The 17386-nt window shown below is 41.2% G+C and overlaps 2 protein-coding genes across 2 annotated transcripts; one reads left to right on the top strand and one right to left on the bottom strand.

Moving 5' to 3' along the window:
* Positions 1-3870: 3870 nt before the first annotated feature.
* Positions 3871-10316, bottom strand: calcrlb (calcitonin receptor-like b). The gene is given in 14 exon segments (XM_029451163.1): positions 3871-5829; positions 6133-6174; positions 6386-6604; positions 6741-6807; positions 6897-6957; positions 7039-7192; positions 7268-7303; positions 7305-7395; positions 7532-7623; positions 7701-7813; positions 7944-8051; positions 8128-8278; positions 8723-8825; positions 10145-10316. Coding segments are annotated over 13 exon segments (1407 nt in total). The 5' UTR covers positions 8789-8825; positions 10145-10316; the 3' UTR covers positions 3871-5622.
* An 873-nt stretch (positions 10317-11189) lies between these two features.
* Positions 11190-15965, top strand: zswim2 (zinc finger, SWIM-type containing 2). The gene is given in 11 exon segments (XM_029451178.1): positions 11190-11520; positions 11757-11904; positions 11986-12062; positions 12703-12743; positions 12976-13165; positions 14136-14160; positions 14162-14379; positions 14538-14622; positions 14915-14997; positions 15201-15369; positions 15468-15965. Coding segments are annotated over 10 exon segments (1176 nt in total). The 5' UTR covers positions 11190-11520; position 11757; the 3' UTR covers positions 15609-15965.
* Positions 15966-17386: the final 1421 nt, after the last annotated feature.

The raw sequence follows: 17386 nt of genomic DNA, 5'->3' as shown, positions 1-17386 counted from the left end.
CATCATCTCATTCAAATGAGTTTCTGTGTTAAATGACAATTTTAACTTTAGTATCTAACCGTTTGTAATGTCACTGGGGGAATTGATCTTGCTTTTGTCCTGAACAAATCAAGTTTGACCTGATGATGGTGCAGGGTGAAAGCTGTTAGATAATATATAAGGCCAGAGGTTCTCTACTTTTTTATCTCCCCTTGCTTGCTTGCATGTATACGTGAAGTCTCTCTGTAAGCCTGATGTAGTTCCACGTGATGTTTGTGCCTGCTTCATCCAAGCGTGCACCGTTGGAGTCTGCGACCCTGATATGACTTGGCAGCGACGCCCAGATCCAGATCTCTTGTTCGCTGAGGAGCCTCTATGAGATTGCCCAGCTACTCCTTTCCTTCCTGTGCACCCTCCAACCCCACCTCCCAACGCCCCTCACAAACACTTAAAGAACACTGCTAGAAGATCATGACAAAGGATCAAACTATTATATATATCAAAGTATTAAGTTTACTTTGTCATTAGAGTTTGCAGGTTATTGTGGGAGTATGTTGCCACTACTCATAGGTTTTGCAAGTACAATTACACATTAGTTTATTGTAGATTTAGAAGATTTCTACTTCTGTATTCAAACAGTTAATTATCCTATTAGTCCGAGAGCTTCTGGAGAAAATAAGTGTACATTTAGCTACCATGTGGACGTCCGGGGTATTGAATTCATCTGTAAAATGTATGATTTACAGCCTGAAGTTTTAATAGTAATCGCTGGTTTCTCCCAACATATCAAATGATAATTCCCACACACAAAGGTCTTTACACTTCACAGGGTGCTGCCTCTCTACACACACCCCTCCTCCACCGGCTGAGGTTGAAGCTGATCGAAAGGGAAATGGGCCGCTTTAACATCCCACCTTTTCCCAGATCCTGGGAGGAGCATGTGCCTGGTGGTAGGGGAGAGAACAATGGCAGGAAACTGGGAGAGGAGCGAGGGAGTTCCTGTTGGCATCACGATATTGAAGACGAGAGCGACGACACTCCTCTTACAAGTGGATCCTGGCCCGCCGGCCTACGCTGAAGGAACTGGGCTCTTTAAAACTGCAACAAGCTTTATTGTTTGAGATGTTTTGAAGAGTTTTATTCCAAATGTCTGACGTTTGAAGGGCGTGATGTCTTAGATTAATGAAAAATTAATAGCACGACCAAACTGCAAAGGGAAGAACCTCCATCATTGTTCCCTGTGGCAGTAAGATCACGTTCATACCTGGAGTTCATGTTGTTGAACCTAATCTGCTCTTTGATCACAATTATGATTCATTGGGTGGTGATGGTCTGGTGGTACGCCTTCCAAACCAGAAAGTCGTGAGTTCAATACCAGGCTGCCACCATTGTACCTCTGAGCAAGGTACTTAACCCTGAGTTGCTCCAGGGAGACTCCCTGTAGTTAGTTCACTGTAAGTCGCTCTGGATAAGAGCGTCTGCTGAATGACCTGTAATGTAATGTGATGTAATGTAATGTAAATTTGTTAAAACTTGGATATATTTTCATGGGTTTTTAAACCAAAGGTCAAATGTCTGAGATCTGGAAGCGTGGTGCAACCCTGACAGCAGAAATGATGCTAATGTATATAATGTGAGAAACTTAAACCCTATTTAAATCTGATATAATAGAAATCAGACCCTTTCTTTCTTGTTCTCACGTAGATGCAGCTGGGGTGAAAGGTGGTGACATCTGGCCCACAGCTGTAGAGAACAAAAAAAAGAGTAAAGCAGGAGAGCACTACACCCCTGGCTAGAACTCTGGAAATGAACTATCCACATGATGTGTTCACACTTTTGATCATGACGTCCCTCCAGAAACACCAAAGCAGCGAAGCCACCAGACAACCAAGTGTTGACATCACTCCGTGATGAGCCGCTCAGATAATTCTTGACCCTGCAGCGGCGGTCTGAAAGGGCCGTGCGGCGAGCCGCAGACTTCCTGCGGTCCCACCCAGGCCCGGGTCACATCCATACAGCCGGGTCACATTGCTCACCCCAGCCCCTGTACTGTACGCCCTCCACACCCTCGAGCACAGCCAAGAACTCATTCCATTGTTCTCTAGAGTGAGACATCCCCATGCACAAGTGGTCCCATCACGCTACGAGCCAGATGTGTGTATGGTATGTGTGTTTGTGCATGGCAGATCATTCTTCTGTGAATTTGGTTTAACCAGAAAATGCTGCAAACAGCGTGGGTTTGTAATTAAGTGGAGTTACTGGAAACTGCTGCAACCTTTTTCAAGTTTGAGAAAAAGGTCATCAGTGTTTCCTCAGATGTGTTTCTGATACATTTGTAAAGCTGTGACGCAAAAAAAGATGTTATGTTTGGTGATTGTTGTGCTGCACTTCCCAGAACTCAGCAGTAAATCAAACAACGTCACAATTAATGAATAATTACTTATGAAAGTATGTAGTGGGGAAAACAAATATACCACTTTTACTGTTGCTGGGAAGGTAAAATGCAACTTATCTTGTGCATCAAAGGGTTTTTCCACTCATTATAAATGATACGTGTCCATTTGATTGTCCAGGAAACTCATCTGAGTTGCAGTTTGTTCCATAATGTTCTGTGGAATTACATAAATATGTACCAATTGAAAAAGTTTGGGCCTTTCTGTAGATGTTCAGCTCACTGACTGAAGTGAGATTGTATTCATCGTTTTAAATCGTCTTTACTTTGGTCCCTTGGCCCTAGAGATAGATACTGGTTTGTACCTTCATTAAAAATGGAGATGTTTAACACTGACGCTGATGTTTAATCCTTTCCTGCTATCGGGACAATCTGATGTCGTCAAGAATGTACTAAGGTTGGATGAGTCACTGTGTGTTACATAAATTAATCTCTCACTCCGGGGAAATTACTGCAGATTAGTGCGTCAGCCAAATTAAATGTGGAGCAGATTTATGTGATTGTTTTCTACAACTTCTACAACTTTTCTGCAGCTATATGTGCTGCTCATGAGAGCGCTCATGTGGCTTATTACAGTATGTCTCCACTCCACTTTCCTGTGGAAGTGTCCCTGAACGTTGCACGTTGGAAATACACACAAAACATCGGCTAAATGCTTTAAGTTTCAGCACAAGCATGCGGAAGTTAAGGCAGTAAACAAGTGTTAGTCATGAGACTGAGGAAGTGTTTGCTACCAGCAACAAGAGCCGACGGATCAAGAGTTCAATGGCAAGTATTCTTAGAAACAGGAAGCCTGCAATACATCCACTGGTCTGATTTCCACTGATGGTAAATAAAGGGCGCTGGGACTGGCGTTGTGATAGGTAAACAACGAGAACATCTTTGCAGAGATCTCTCACATGCACTTGTTGAGAAACCACACAGGATACTATCTCTCGTCTCGATGTTACAGGATGCAAGAGTTCTAAAAACGTCACATGTTTAGTGTTCTGCACACATGCACTGTCCAAAACCGCAGAATCCTTTGTGGGTTGAGGTCATGACTATGAAAGGCAAGTAGCTCGTAAATATCAATTACAATGATAAATCGTCACACACATGCTTTTGATCATCACGAAAGAAAAGTGGCGTGGTAAGTGCTTTTACAGCGTCTCTGTTCTGGGTGTGATAAATGAAGCACTAAAGGATAGATATAGCACTTTTCCTCTGGGACTTCCTTATTGCACCTGGTCACATATAAGTTTTTGGACGAGGAACAGACAGCAACACGCCCTGCTTTGTCTGGAAACAATATTCATTTCAGTGGGAAACGTTTTCTAAGGTCACACAAGGAAATCCCACCCTTAATTAAAGATGTGGGAAAGAAAACACAGTTAGATATTTTCTTTCATTTGTTTTCGAAGGGAACAGATTAAGGAAAGAATCACAAACACTCTTTTTTTTTCTTCTTCTTCTGAATCTCAGTTTGAAACAGCTTGTTTTTATTTACAACATTATTACTTCAGTATGAACAAGCTATGTTACAAAAAATGAGATTCAGACTGTGACTAAAATGATCTTGCGTAACACCTCCAACATGGGAAAACACAGATGTATTTATTTATAAAATATTCTACACTCAAGGTTCACTTACTAGATTTTTTGCAGGGCTTTTGATTGTGTCCCATGGACTTCTTCAGCGAATAGAACTATAGTCAGACTGAAGTTCACCCTTGCCCCATATAACACCCCTTTTACATCACTTAATAACACCTGAGCAAGTTACATATGCTGAGGAAGGCAGTAGAATACGGTTGAAAGCTCCACAGGAAGCCAGTAAGTGAACCTTGAGTTTAGACCATTTTAGTATAGAAATATATGTTTTTCTTTTCCAATGCAGCCCATGTTAATAGCAATACAAAACACTATTATTATTGATTTTACTGTGTATTAAAAAAAGAGTTTCCTTTACTAAAAAGCAGAAATGACTGTCTTGTAAATTGTTATAGTACACATTATTATGAATGACAGAAATATTCTGTGATTCCAAAAGAGAAAAGAATATTTCTAAGCATTTTAGCAAGTTTTAATAAAAGGTTTATTGCTGCAAAAGGAATAGTTAAAAAGATGTGGAGAAGTAATGCTTGCGGCCAGGCTAGCAGTTTCCCCCTGTTCCCAGTCTTTATGCTAAGCTAAGCTAACCCTGTTCATATTGAACAAACAGAAACAAGTGTATTTCCTGTTTTGGAAGGCCGAAACCAGCAGCTCTTCACTCGTCAGGAAAGTTTCCTCTTATCTTTCACTTGAGGCGACGGACTTTATCTTATCAGTGAGTCAGTTCCTCGTCAAATCATCTTTTTAAAAAACTTTATAGTATTAATAAACCAGCTGCAGTCTAACATAAGTAATATACAAGAGTTCCTAGATGACTGGGGAAATATACAAAGTACACTAAAGGCTTCATATTTTGTGCCTTGATATGTCATATTCATACACAAATATATGTACAACACATGTGACTCACGGTCTCTCCAGCATTTTGGAATAATCAGATATGAAGCGAGGAAAACAGTGAGCCTAACTTAACGTGTAGCTATCGAAGACGTGATGAGAAAATGTTAAATAACAACATTTCTTTGTGAACCTCATTATTTGTTTTTAACTTAGCTAAAAGTACATAATACATAAATAGAAAACTCTCCTCGCATTATATTCTGAGCCGTTAATTAAAAAGCAAGCTAGCTGTTTATTTCTTCTATTTGTCGTGTGTTTGTACTTCTCTTTTAATTGTACACGTGTAGTTCTGTAAAGTACTGACACCAGAAATCATGGTGCTTTGTTCTTTTACTTCCTGAAAGGCATAAATGTGCCTTTCCACCTTGTTTGCCTTTCTTTTGCACAGCTTCGATGGCTCTTCAAGTTTATTCCACATGATGCAAAAAAGCTTTAATTCTTTAAGTTAATGCTTTACAGTGATTCATGGGGACTTCCTTATGTCGAAGAAGGATGAAAAACAGTGTCTTCAGTCTCACGCTTCGTCTATTTGTGAGAAAAAGTGAAAGATATGTGAGTTTTCTTTGGCTGGGAGATGGAAGAAGCGTCCAAGAAGACGCACGTTTGTTTCCATGAACAGTAGTAAAACTCCAAGAGGACGTAAATCTTGGAAACATCGTGGGAGAAGTCAAAGAAACAGTGAACCTGACGTACCACCTTCACACGAAAGGGCTTTCCGATCTGAATATGTCTGAGTAGCTCTTGCCGTTCATGTGCTCGGTGTGGCTTTCGATGCTGTAGCAGCGGTGAACCTCCGTGAGCGACGACGCCACATAGGAGGCTGAGCGGAAGAAGTCGGCGTTTGCGAATGTGCCGGCGAACTGCATCCGCTGCTGGTTCCAGTTTCTCCGCAGGACGGTCTGCACCTGCAGGAGGAGACACACAGAGGACGTAACACGGATGCATCTTATCTTTGGTAAATGCTTAATACCAGATCCAGACCTTTAGCCGCCCTGAGGTCACAGAGGTCAGGTCTTGTTTTGTATTCTTATATATGTGATGCAAACACAGCATCGGAAAATATAGTTTCATTTAGCACTTTTTTGCAGTTTGATATGGATGAAAGGCCAATGGGTTTGGGTCATTGCATCAACTTTGACTCTCGGACCTCGAATGGGAAGCATATTCAAAATCTAAGCTTTAAATGTGACATGTTGCTCATAACTCACCTCCCCGTTGAAGAAGCAGAATATTGTAGAAACCAAGAGACCCTGCATGAGAAGAAAAGAGTATGTTGAGAAAATACACAAGATAGGAAATCCCTTAAGCTCAAGCAGCTGCGTACAGTGTCACATGTTCACGCTCTTCATGCAGTTATGCAACAAGTCTGTTCCTACAGCGGAGATTTAACTATCATGCACTTGTGATTGTTATTGGTTAAAAGCAATGTGTCGGATGATGCATCTTAAAAAGCACTCTGACCTGGTAGTGCATGAGGATTTCCATGACGTACAAGTAGATCTCAACGACCCAGTGATCCTGGGGCTTGTAGGGGAGCAGGACAAACTGGATGCCGAGCAGAGGGATGAGGATGAGGGTGGCTCTCACGGCCCTCATGTACAGGCTGGACTCGGCCTGGTGCGTCACTCTCAGCTTGGTGATGAGAACCCGAACGATGTTCAGCAGGAAGAACAGATTCACCTGCAATACAAAAGGCATTACATTGGATACAGACACACAGGAGATGCATGTGTTAGACTGAAGTGTGACGCAGTGACGGCTGCATAGCAGTCCTGGCAGAAGTAAGTACATCTGGATTTCCCTCAGGGACTCTTACCACCAATGCGGCGCAGATGGGGCCGTGGATAATGTACAGCAAGGAAGTATCTGAGCTGACCCAACATCTGCGAATGCATGGATGACATCATCGTATTATACAGGAATTGGTACAGTGATATATTTAGAAATGGTTATGATGATTAAGAAGACTCACTTGTCGTTGTAGTAGCAGTGGCGAGCTATTGAATGTATCACCGCTGGCACCAGTGGAAAACCTGCAAAATCCAAGTAGAACATTTACGGCATTTGATCGTAATATCGTGCGAATGTAAATGTTTACATGAGTCTTCTCTCACCCCAGCCCAGCAGATAATACCACATGAGATATTGTTTTTCTGCAAACACTGCCACAACGATCAGCGTGTGCAGGTAGATGCCCTCGCAGAGCATCCAGAAGTAGTTACAGCTCAACAGATACAGGTGGATGAACATGAGCAGCTTGCAGCTTGCCTAGAAGGGACAATGAGCCGTCATGTTTCACTCACAACGAATATGTGGTTTAATGCAGAAGGTCAGAGCACTCACAGAATCGTTGTACGTGTGTCCCTGTTTCTTCACCACCTGTTGTTAGCCAGACGACAGTGATGATGGAGTTCAGCACGAATGAGAAGAAGAGGTTCTTGTGCAGCGTTATCCTCTGGCAGCTCAGGCTCCTGAGGACACAAGTCATTGGCTTGATGATCATGAAAGTCTTCAGAGAAGTTAAACAACAGTCATTTTACAGCTCATGAAGATGTGTTTCATATACATGACATCAAAAACAAAGAAAGAAAGCTGTGCCACACTTACTTAAAGTGGAAGAATATCCCTAATGATATGAGCAACGACACCAGCGACAGGCCGTGACCAATCATGACCAAGTAGAAGTGAGTCATTGCCGCCTGCAGGAAAACAAAATGAATACGACTTCACAGTAAAAGCTGCTTTATATATTTATATCGTCTTTATTCCTCCTTACTGTCCCGTGATGCGTCGTGTTGGCTTGGCAGTTTGTGAAGTTTGTCCACGTCCTGTTGCTCTCGGGGTGGCGTCCCCACTCGCCTGTCTCTGCGCACACTTTGGATGCCACGGCTGTACACAAGTTTGCAAACACAATTTTACATTTCTGTTTGTGTGCAGAATAAACTATAGCTAACTGTAGCTAACATACAGACATAAGAGAGGAAGTAAAGGTTATTATATTGTCACAGAAGAGACGTACCATGAGGATCAAAGTCTTTAAAGTAGTCCGGACAGCTCTGCTCTGTTGGTCCGGCTTCAGATTCATCCCAGCACAGCCACCCGTCCCACGTCATGTTGCACACCGGCCCTGCTGGCAGTAAAGGTCGCATGTTACACTGACTTCATATGGAAAATAGCGGTGTCGTTATTTGAGATCCTCTCACCGATTGTTTTCGGTTTGCGGTGCGATTCTTTCACAATCCTCTGGAAACATTCGTGCTGGGCCTTGGCGATTTGGTTCCGCGTGGAGTGATGTTCGCCCCGATGGTTCAGATGCTCCGGGTAATCATCTTCAGAGCTCGCCACCACCAGCAGCTTTAGAGAGAGCATTGTGTTAACACACATAGATACACAAACACGCACAAACTAGAGTGTAACTGTCAAGCAAGAGAGGATTTAAGTAGGTAAAATACACGATGTAGATCCTTGAAGTTGCATTATGGGAAATTTAGGATCAGGTTTCAGCACCTAAAGGTTAATATCTCGGCCTCTGCTGCTTCAATTTCATCCATTCTTCTTTTAAAATGTCTCTCACAAGTCCCTCAACTTTATGGCTGTGTAATACTAAGTCACTGGAGTGCACCTTTAATGAAGGCATTCGAAGGATTAGAGTATTTAGCAAATCAAATAGTTTGAAATGACAAGAAGAGACTGAGTGAAAAACACTTAGACACATGAGATCATATTTATTGTCACCAATGCATGGCTAAGAAACATGAAATACAGTAAAACATATGCAATAAGCCACTGCACAGTTACCTTATTGATGGCGCACAGCACCAGGAGAGACATGACGCAGTTTAGATCCATCTGCGCTCTGATCATCGTGGGTTTTCTGAGGAACGCTGACAGTCGTTTGTAATTGAGAAAAGGAGAATATTACTTGATATAAAGAGCACTTTTCATACAAGAGATGCAGCTCAAGGTGCTTTACAAAGAAAATGCAAACAGATAATACAATCACTTACAAGACCCTAATTAAAAGTCACGTAAACAAAGCTGACAGTACGACTACGTCTCCAACGCCATGTTTTTAATTTGTGAAGGCAGGTCTCCCTTTTTGGATGTTAGGGTTACAGATGTGGCCTTTTGCTTCCTCTGTCCCCCACAGCTTCCTTCCTGCATGCTTATTATGCATGTTGAGCAAGTTTAACTAAGGTTTAGCCAAAAGACATTAATGTGGCAAATGCAGAGCATGTGCTGCAAACTCACTCACTGTACATACAGTATAGATAACGAAATGCTTCATTCTGATCCCAATGTGGAGCAATTGTGAGTCGCTAAATTCTTAATGACGCTGATGGAGACCGAAGTGATGTCTTACACTGAAGGTTTATTAGAAGCTTGATCAACACGACACGTGAATACAGAGATGCAGTCACCTTCCATTCTGCCACTTTCATCCTAAAGCGAGGCCTTCCATAAACTAAAAGATGGATCCCCTAGATGGCTCTGAATCCTTATCAACACATTCTAAGTAAGACAGTCGGATTTAGGGCACGGGCTCCTCGCCATGTGACCTTGTTTCCCCTGCACCCTTGGCCTCTTCCCTTTTCTGCAGCTGTGCTTCATCAGGTCCGGGGAGTCAACCAGCTATAGCTATAGATTGACTGACCTGAGAGAGGCAGAATTAGACACTATTTGTATGTGCGCTGCCATATGAAGGACAGTCGCAGCTCCAAATATGTACAGAAACTGAGATTTGACCATATTAATATAAGCGTACGCTAGTCTGCAACACCAGCCAACCAACGCCTTTATACAAATACACACAACTCAACAAGAAAATGTCCTGCTACATTATGAGAGTGACACTTTCCCCAAATCCTGGGCTTCTCATTTGGAATAACAAACAGTTCATGATACCAGAACACGAGGATTTACACACTGATCCACTCTTTATCGAACCTTAAAATGTTGAACGTTAGACACAGTCATTCAAAGAGGGTTTGACTCTGACACTAAGCCTTCTTCTCTAATCTCTAGCCATGTGTTTTGTGATATATTGCTTTTGTTTCTTTACCCCTTAACACAATTATGTGCATCCTTGTTTCCCCATGTGTCCTGCAACATACGTCCTAAAGTATAACATGCAAACATTTGCCCTGCTTGAAGCACCGTAACCACAGTGCTTGAACAGCAATCACAGTCTGAAACACGGGAACTATTACAGAAACTTACCTTTGCAGGAGCAGAAAAATATTCAAAACTAAGAGCTTGCCACTTCTTGAAGAGTAATCCTTTAGTCGGGGAGTTTAGCTTTACAGGAAAAGAAATACAACTGTATTGGAGATTACAGAAGAGTAGTCCTTCAGCGTGTGTGTTTCACAGCAGAGTCAGAGGCGACACTGAGCTGTCCTGATAAGAACTGACTGGGGCTGTGGATGACATCACATGCTTGCCTTTTGTGGAGGCAGATAGAGGGACACCCCTACAGAGTAATGGCCATTACACAATTGCTCATGTAATTGATTACTATTCAAATGTATCACTTACATTATGTATGATATATAATATATGATGTAAAGTAAACTTAAAACTTAAATGACCACGAATAAGATTGAAGTTTTTTATTATGATATGCACAATAATGACAGAAAATCAGTTGTTGGCAATGAAAATCTTGGATCTCAAGTTCCAACAATGCTCATTAAATAGCATATATATTTAAAAAGAAAGAAATGAGAATCTCAGACGTGTAATAGTGCACGTTAAATATTAGGGATTAAATATAAATAAATGAATATTATATATTTAAAGAGATGTAAACAGGAATATAGTAAATATATGCATAAAGAGAAGTAATAAATGTGTATATACAATAAGCAGTAAGTAAAGTATATGAAGGTAAAGTGGCAGTATATAATATATAAATAATTATATCAGGTCAACAGGTTCCCAGAAAGAGTCCCTGGCTGTTGAATGTATTAGAAATATACAATATATTATCAATAAAAGGGTAATTTTCATTAAATATCTGCTTGTCAATCTAGAAGCACAAAACGGACCAATCAGCAAGCGGGTATATATTCCTTAGCAACGGCGCCCTCTGCTGATCAGAAGATGCTTAGCAACAGCATCGTCCGTTAAATCCGTTATTAAACTTGCTGTTCAAAGTAACTACGGTAAGTTGCAGCTGGTCTTTACAAAGTTACGTATTACCTGAGATACTTTTATTAGTTAAACTAAAAGAGTTACCGTTTGTTTCACAGAATAAGCTGCATTAAGCGGAAGTAGTGAACAGGTGTATATAATTAGCACTAATTAGTAAGTCAACATTGTCATAGTCACAAGTTAACCGTCGTTTTTATTTCTTAAAACGGGATAATGTTTGGCTATGTAATAGCTTAGGAGACAGTGTAAATGTTACAATACATTAGGAGTTCCGAGCTACTTCCAGGGGCAGTAATATTCCGTTTTAAAATAAGTCATATTAGTCGTGCTAACTAGTTAGCTAACAGCTACCTGACGTCCCCTTCCCGCGTCTATCTGTAAGCTATAAAGCTAAACGCACGTGTGTCCTGGTTTCGGCAGAAGCAAACTTGAGGAATATCCAGGTAAACTATTGTATTAGTATTTATTCTCTTATTAATTAACTGTATGGTGGAGATAAAGTGAAATAGATACATGAAACCCTATTTTAAGATGTATATCTACAGTACCAAGCCAAACTGAACACAAATAATTAGTATTAACTTTATCCAAAGCACCCATTGCAACCTCCTGGCAGTTTTAGATATCATGTACCCTCATTTTACAGAGTAGGTGATTGATGCATATCTATCTTCTGCAGGATGTTCAGGAGAAGTGCCTGGAGGCACACTGTCAGTGATGCAGTGCGTTTCCACCAAGAGCAAGCCCTCAACACCACCATGTTTGTCCTGAAAACCTTCGGACCAACAAGGTTTCTGCTCGGAGAGGGAGAGACCACGACCTTCAGGGTAAATCTTTCTGTGATTCAGGATGCATAATACTCACAACAACATGTTTTGTGTCCTTACTCCAGTCTTCATGTTGTGCAGGTGTGCCTGGGTGACCCACATGCGTGTTCTTGTTCTGTGTTCATCAAGGAGCAGGTGCCATGCAAACACATCTGCTGGTATGAATAACACACATTTTTTGCTAGACACAATAACGGGGATTGGGTATCTCGTCTCAGTACTTTTTGTTTGTTTAGTACTTTAGTTCCAAGTATAAAACATGTAAATGAAATGCTTAGTGTTCAATCAGAGATCACTTTATTTAAATAGCATTTCTTTACTAAAAGTCGTTTATAGTTTAGTTTTTTTGTGAAACGGAACTAATATATATTTAAAGAAATCTAGGAAAAAGTTGAAGAAATCGGAGCTTGAATCAACACAGAAAACTTGTAGTTAAATCGATATATTTATTAATATGTCAAGCATGGAACATATTCACAGCTGAGAGACGTTCCTGTTTTGCAGCCTCTCTCTCCCCTGCTCCACAGAAAAACGTCCCGCCTCCTGGTTACATCCGTTTTTATATCAGTTTCACAATGAGTCACAATTATCCCTGATATGATAAGACAGTTGAGTGAGTTGAGCTTTATTTAGTACCTAACAATTCTTCACATTGTCTATGTAAATACGTGCATTTGTTATTTACAAATTTACATTTATTAGTTAATTATATCACAATATCCAGACCTACTAGTGACTGAATGTGGATTTATCAGAGCACTACTAACTAGAATGAATCTCTAATCTTTATCATTTCAGGGTTTTAATGCGAAGATTCAAACTGCCAATAGCTCATGAATGTAAGTTGTTTTGAACTCTCAGTTACATTGTTAAACGATTTGATTAGTTTGTGACGCATTGAAAATGATTGAATAAATAAAAGGTCATCAAAACCTGTTTAATAATTCCCTCTGAAGATGTCTCATATTGACATCACAATGTCGATTTAATAAGCTAGAGTTCAATTAATACTATATTAAGCTGTGCACTTATTTTTGGTGTCATGCAATGTTAAAAACACCTCTGGTCTAGATTCATTTCAGCATGGACTTCTGGAGGGACAGATCTCGAAGCTGCTCGATGGTTTACACCAACACAAAGACCACCGGACCAGAAATGGTCCCACTGAAAGTGTCTGCCAGAAAGTGATCCAAGCCCAAGATGTGTGCCCTATCTGCCAAGAAGATCTGCTAGAGGGAAAACGGCCCGTGTCTTACTGCAGGTGTGTATGGAACAATAAGGTTTTATGCTCCGCTGCCATTTCCTCACATAAAGATGCAAATATGCGGCTTTTCAGAGGTTTTGTCTTTACCAAGTTTACCATGCGCATGACATCATCCATCACAGGAGCTAGGTCTGCTGGTAAGTCTTCGCAATGAGCACCTCGCGGTGCAAAAAACGATGTATGAGAACATCTGGTTGTCTCTCTTTCACTCTAACAAAGCCTTTGGTTCGACCCGACCATGGCTGCTGCTCCGTCAGTGCAGTTTTCCCACTGAAGTTCTCCTTGTTCAAGATGTTCTGATGTGACCCGATGTTTTTCCTGGTAATACCTTGCAAAATAGGAAGTTTTCTCTGATTGCATCTCCATCCACAAAACGCACATTGGCCAAGAGTTGAGCATGTCCACTCATGTCCGTAGACTCATCAAGCGTATCTTTACCGAAACAACCTTTTGGATGTCTGCAGACATGTCATCAATACGTCTGGCAATTGTGTTATCTGAGAGAGGCACTTTGGCTACTTCTTTAACCGCGTCAGGGCCGAGCAGCTCATTTACAATGGCTTTGCAGGCAGGTAGTATTAGTGTCTCTGCCACAGTGTGTGGCTTTTTTGATTTGGCTACGAGTTCAGCTACTAGCTTTGAGAGCTCTCGCAGACACCGTTGTAGATTTTCTCATGAAAGTTGCCTGTTCCTTGAGGCGAACACAGAACACAGTGGTTGAAAATCACTGCACTAGTGGCCAGAACATGACCCCATAAAGCATTATCAGTCCCACTACAGCACATCCCGCTCTAGCGGAAACCACCAGCACAGATTTGCAGATGTTGTAAAATTAGATTCAAGTCCCCTGATATTCATAGAAGAGGATATCTCTTTCAAACACAAATAAATGATGTGGAAAATGTTTATTTGCAGCATTGTGCAGACAGATTTCCTGCTATCTCATGTGCCGTCCTTGTCTCCCCAGGTTCGGTTGTGGCAAAAGTGTTCACTATCACTTGCATCAAGGCGTGGGCGGAACACAAGGGATTCAAAGAAACCGTGAAGTGCCCTCTGTGCAGGGAGGACTTCAGCTCGTTGACGTTACTCCAGGAGCAGGTGAAAAATGCAGCAAAGCTCTTCAGTGTTGCTGAGAGAGAGACGTCACAACGACACCTGGGAGTTTCCTGTCACAGGTGCAGGGTCTCCCCTGTCACCGGCAGATGTTTTAAGTAAGCAAGTGGTAGTCATAAATGTATGTGACCTAAACAACTTGAGTTTGTTTTTGTGTTGTATATCCTTTTTGTAAATTGAGAGATTGTAGATTTTGTAATCCTGACGGTAGTCATACTGCGCTCCCATGTCGTCTTAATTCCTGTTATCTTTTCAGATGCACGGTCTGCAGTTACTTCTATCTATGTGAGAAGTGCTCAAAGAAGGGCTGCCACCCACAGCATCCATTTGCTTCACGTACAGTAAGCTATTTAGATTCAGCTTTGATATATTACTTGCCCTGCGTCAGCTAATCTCCCACATCAGGCTTCAAGCATTACAACATAATAGTCTTGATTTAAAAACCAAAGATTCAGATCAGCCTTGCAGACATTGCATTAATAATATAGTACATATTACATTGTAAATACCTGATGAAGTCGGCCCTTGTCGAGTTAATTGTCCATGTCTATACTTCTGGTAGTATACCTGCTACTCTAAGAGGGTTGAAGAAGTACACCTGAATAAAATACAAACTGATTAATCTTCAAACAGAACAGGATGAAGAAGTGGCACCTTGTGGTCGAGGACCTGCGAGATGAAACCAGGGGGGCGTCCTCTCAGCCACAAAATGACAGGTGAGTTATCGACTACATCCAGAACCTTTATTTTTATCTTTGTCCGATGAAGATGAAGGTTAGCTGCACTCTGAACACTGATGGTTTCCTGCCGCTGATATAAAGTTATAAGCTATAAAGTGTCCTCGCTTCTGATACCTGAGACATGTGATCACATTTCTCAGTTGATATTTAATGATATTCTGTCCAATCTCGCTACTCAGCATCATCCCTGAAGCTGCAGACCCTGTGCCAGAACATGTGTTGCGCGGTCTACCTACAGTCAGGGTGAAATCGGGGGCTCGGCTCCTGGATGTGGGACAGCAGTGTCGGATCTGTCTGCTGGATTTTATCCTGGGCCAACATGTCCGAACTCTGCCCTGCCAGCACAAGGTAAAACCTTTTACCTTTAACACAACACTGAAACAATATTGTGACTACCTTTTTACAGTCCCCTCCTCTCCCCCCCCTCGCATGTTCACACACTTCAGTTCCATGCAGACTGTGTGGATGGGCTCCTAAGGAAATCAAACTGCTGCCCCTTGGATGGATATGTCATTTATAACCCCTTGACAAGGAAGAATGAGCACAGTCTTGGTAACACACAGCAACAGAGGCAGACGGAGACTTAAACTTTACCGTTAATGACGATGACTAGCAGTGGAAATGATTTTCATTTGTAAGCATAGCGAATGATTTAAGTGCTCGTTGCTACATTTAAAATGACAAAGCTCAGGCTTGTTGTACGCTCCCTTTTTTTAAAAGACTCCCTCTTTAGGCTAACTTAAAACACAATCCTGGTGCTTCCCTTTGTTTGCTTCGTATTTATTTTAAAGGACATTTTTAACTAATCAGGTGTTTCCGCTCTGGCAACACGTGCCAAAGATGCTGCTAAAAATGAATCGGTTCCTGTTGGTTTGGGACACATTTGATCTAATTTATACAAAACATTAAAGTATGTATTTATGTACAAAGCTAACTATTAAGTGATATATCTATATATATATATATATATATGTTTGTTTTTTTTATGTTCTGTGTTTTTATGTTTGCATTTCCTTTTGTATTTGATCGATATGGATTTCGGGGAAAAGTACTCGATGAAATGTTTTGTGGATGCATAATGTAGCACCCTGTTTGTAATGTTGTGTTTTTTAAATGACTGTCACAAAAACCTGACACTTTTGTTACTGTGATGAACTGAATGAGTGAAATATTTAAATAAAACGCTAAATTAAAAAGTCATACTGCGCTCCCATGTCGTCTTAATTCCTGTTATCTTTTCAGATGCACGGTCTGCAGTTACTTCTATCTATGTGAGAAGTGCTCAAAGGGCTGCCACCCACAGCATCCATTTGTACAGGAAACTATTTGGATTCAGCTTTGAAATATTACTTGCACTGCGTCAGCTAATCTCCCACATCAGGCTTCAAGCATTACAACTAGGGCTGTCAAATTAATGTCGATTAATTAAGCACAGAAAAAAATGTTACTTGATCCAGTGAATGAAAAAGTTTACATTAATAAAGTCCCGGATGTAACTGTTGATGCTCCGTTCTGTGATTAAAAAACCAAAGATTCAGATCAGCCTTGCAGACATTGCATTAATAATATAGTACATATTACATTGTAAATACCTGATGAAGTCGGCCCTTGTCAAGTTAATTGCCATGTCTATACTTCTGGTAGTATACCTGCTACTATAAGAGGGTTGAAGAAGTACACCTGAATAAAATACAAACTGATTCATCTTCAAACAGAACAGGATGAAGAAGTGGCACCTTGTGGTCGAGGACCTGCGAGATGAAACCAGGGGAGCGTCCTCTCAGCCACAAAATGACAGGTGAGTTATCGACTACATCCAGAACCTTTATTTTTATCTTTGTCCGATGAAGATGAAGGTTAGCTGCACTCTGAACACTGATGGTTTCCTGCCGCTGATATAAAGTTATAAGCTATAAAGTGTCCTCCCTTCTGATACCTGAGACATGTGATCACATTTCCAGTGACTTTACAGTATATAATAATAATAATAATAATAATATTGCTGAAACTAAAAATGGTAGCATATCAGTCTGCTGAAACAAACTCTTCTTATTCCTGAAAGCAGCTCTTCTCTTGATCACTTAAGTAAATCTGACTCAAGTGCATGTTCCAACAAAACACAGACCTGTGTCACCTAACAGGGTGTGACAAAAGTCTGAGAGCAACCACAGCTGAACCTTTTTGTTGGTTTGCGGAGACGAAACATCTACTGTGGCCATTCCTGCCAGGCGAGCTAGACTGCAACCCAGAAGGACCGGCACCGTCGCCTTTAAAGATACAAACGGCCTCGTTTCAGAGCTGAGGATGAGCGGAGTCTTGATGAACACACAGCAACAGAAGCAGACGGAGACTTAGACTTTACCGT

The sequence above is a fragment of the Cottoperca gobio genome, chromosome 2 (genome assembly GCF_900634415.1).
Source record: "Cottoperca gobio chromosome 2, fCotGob3.1, whole genome shotgun sequence".
Taxonomy (NCBI): domain Eukaryota; kingdom Metazoa; phylum Chordata; class Actinopteri; order Perciformes; family Bovichtidae; genus Cottoperca; species Cottoperca gobio.
This window is presented reverse-complemented; position numbering and strand designations above follow the sequence as displayed.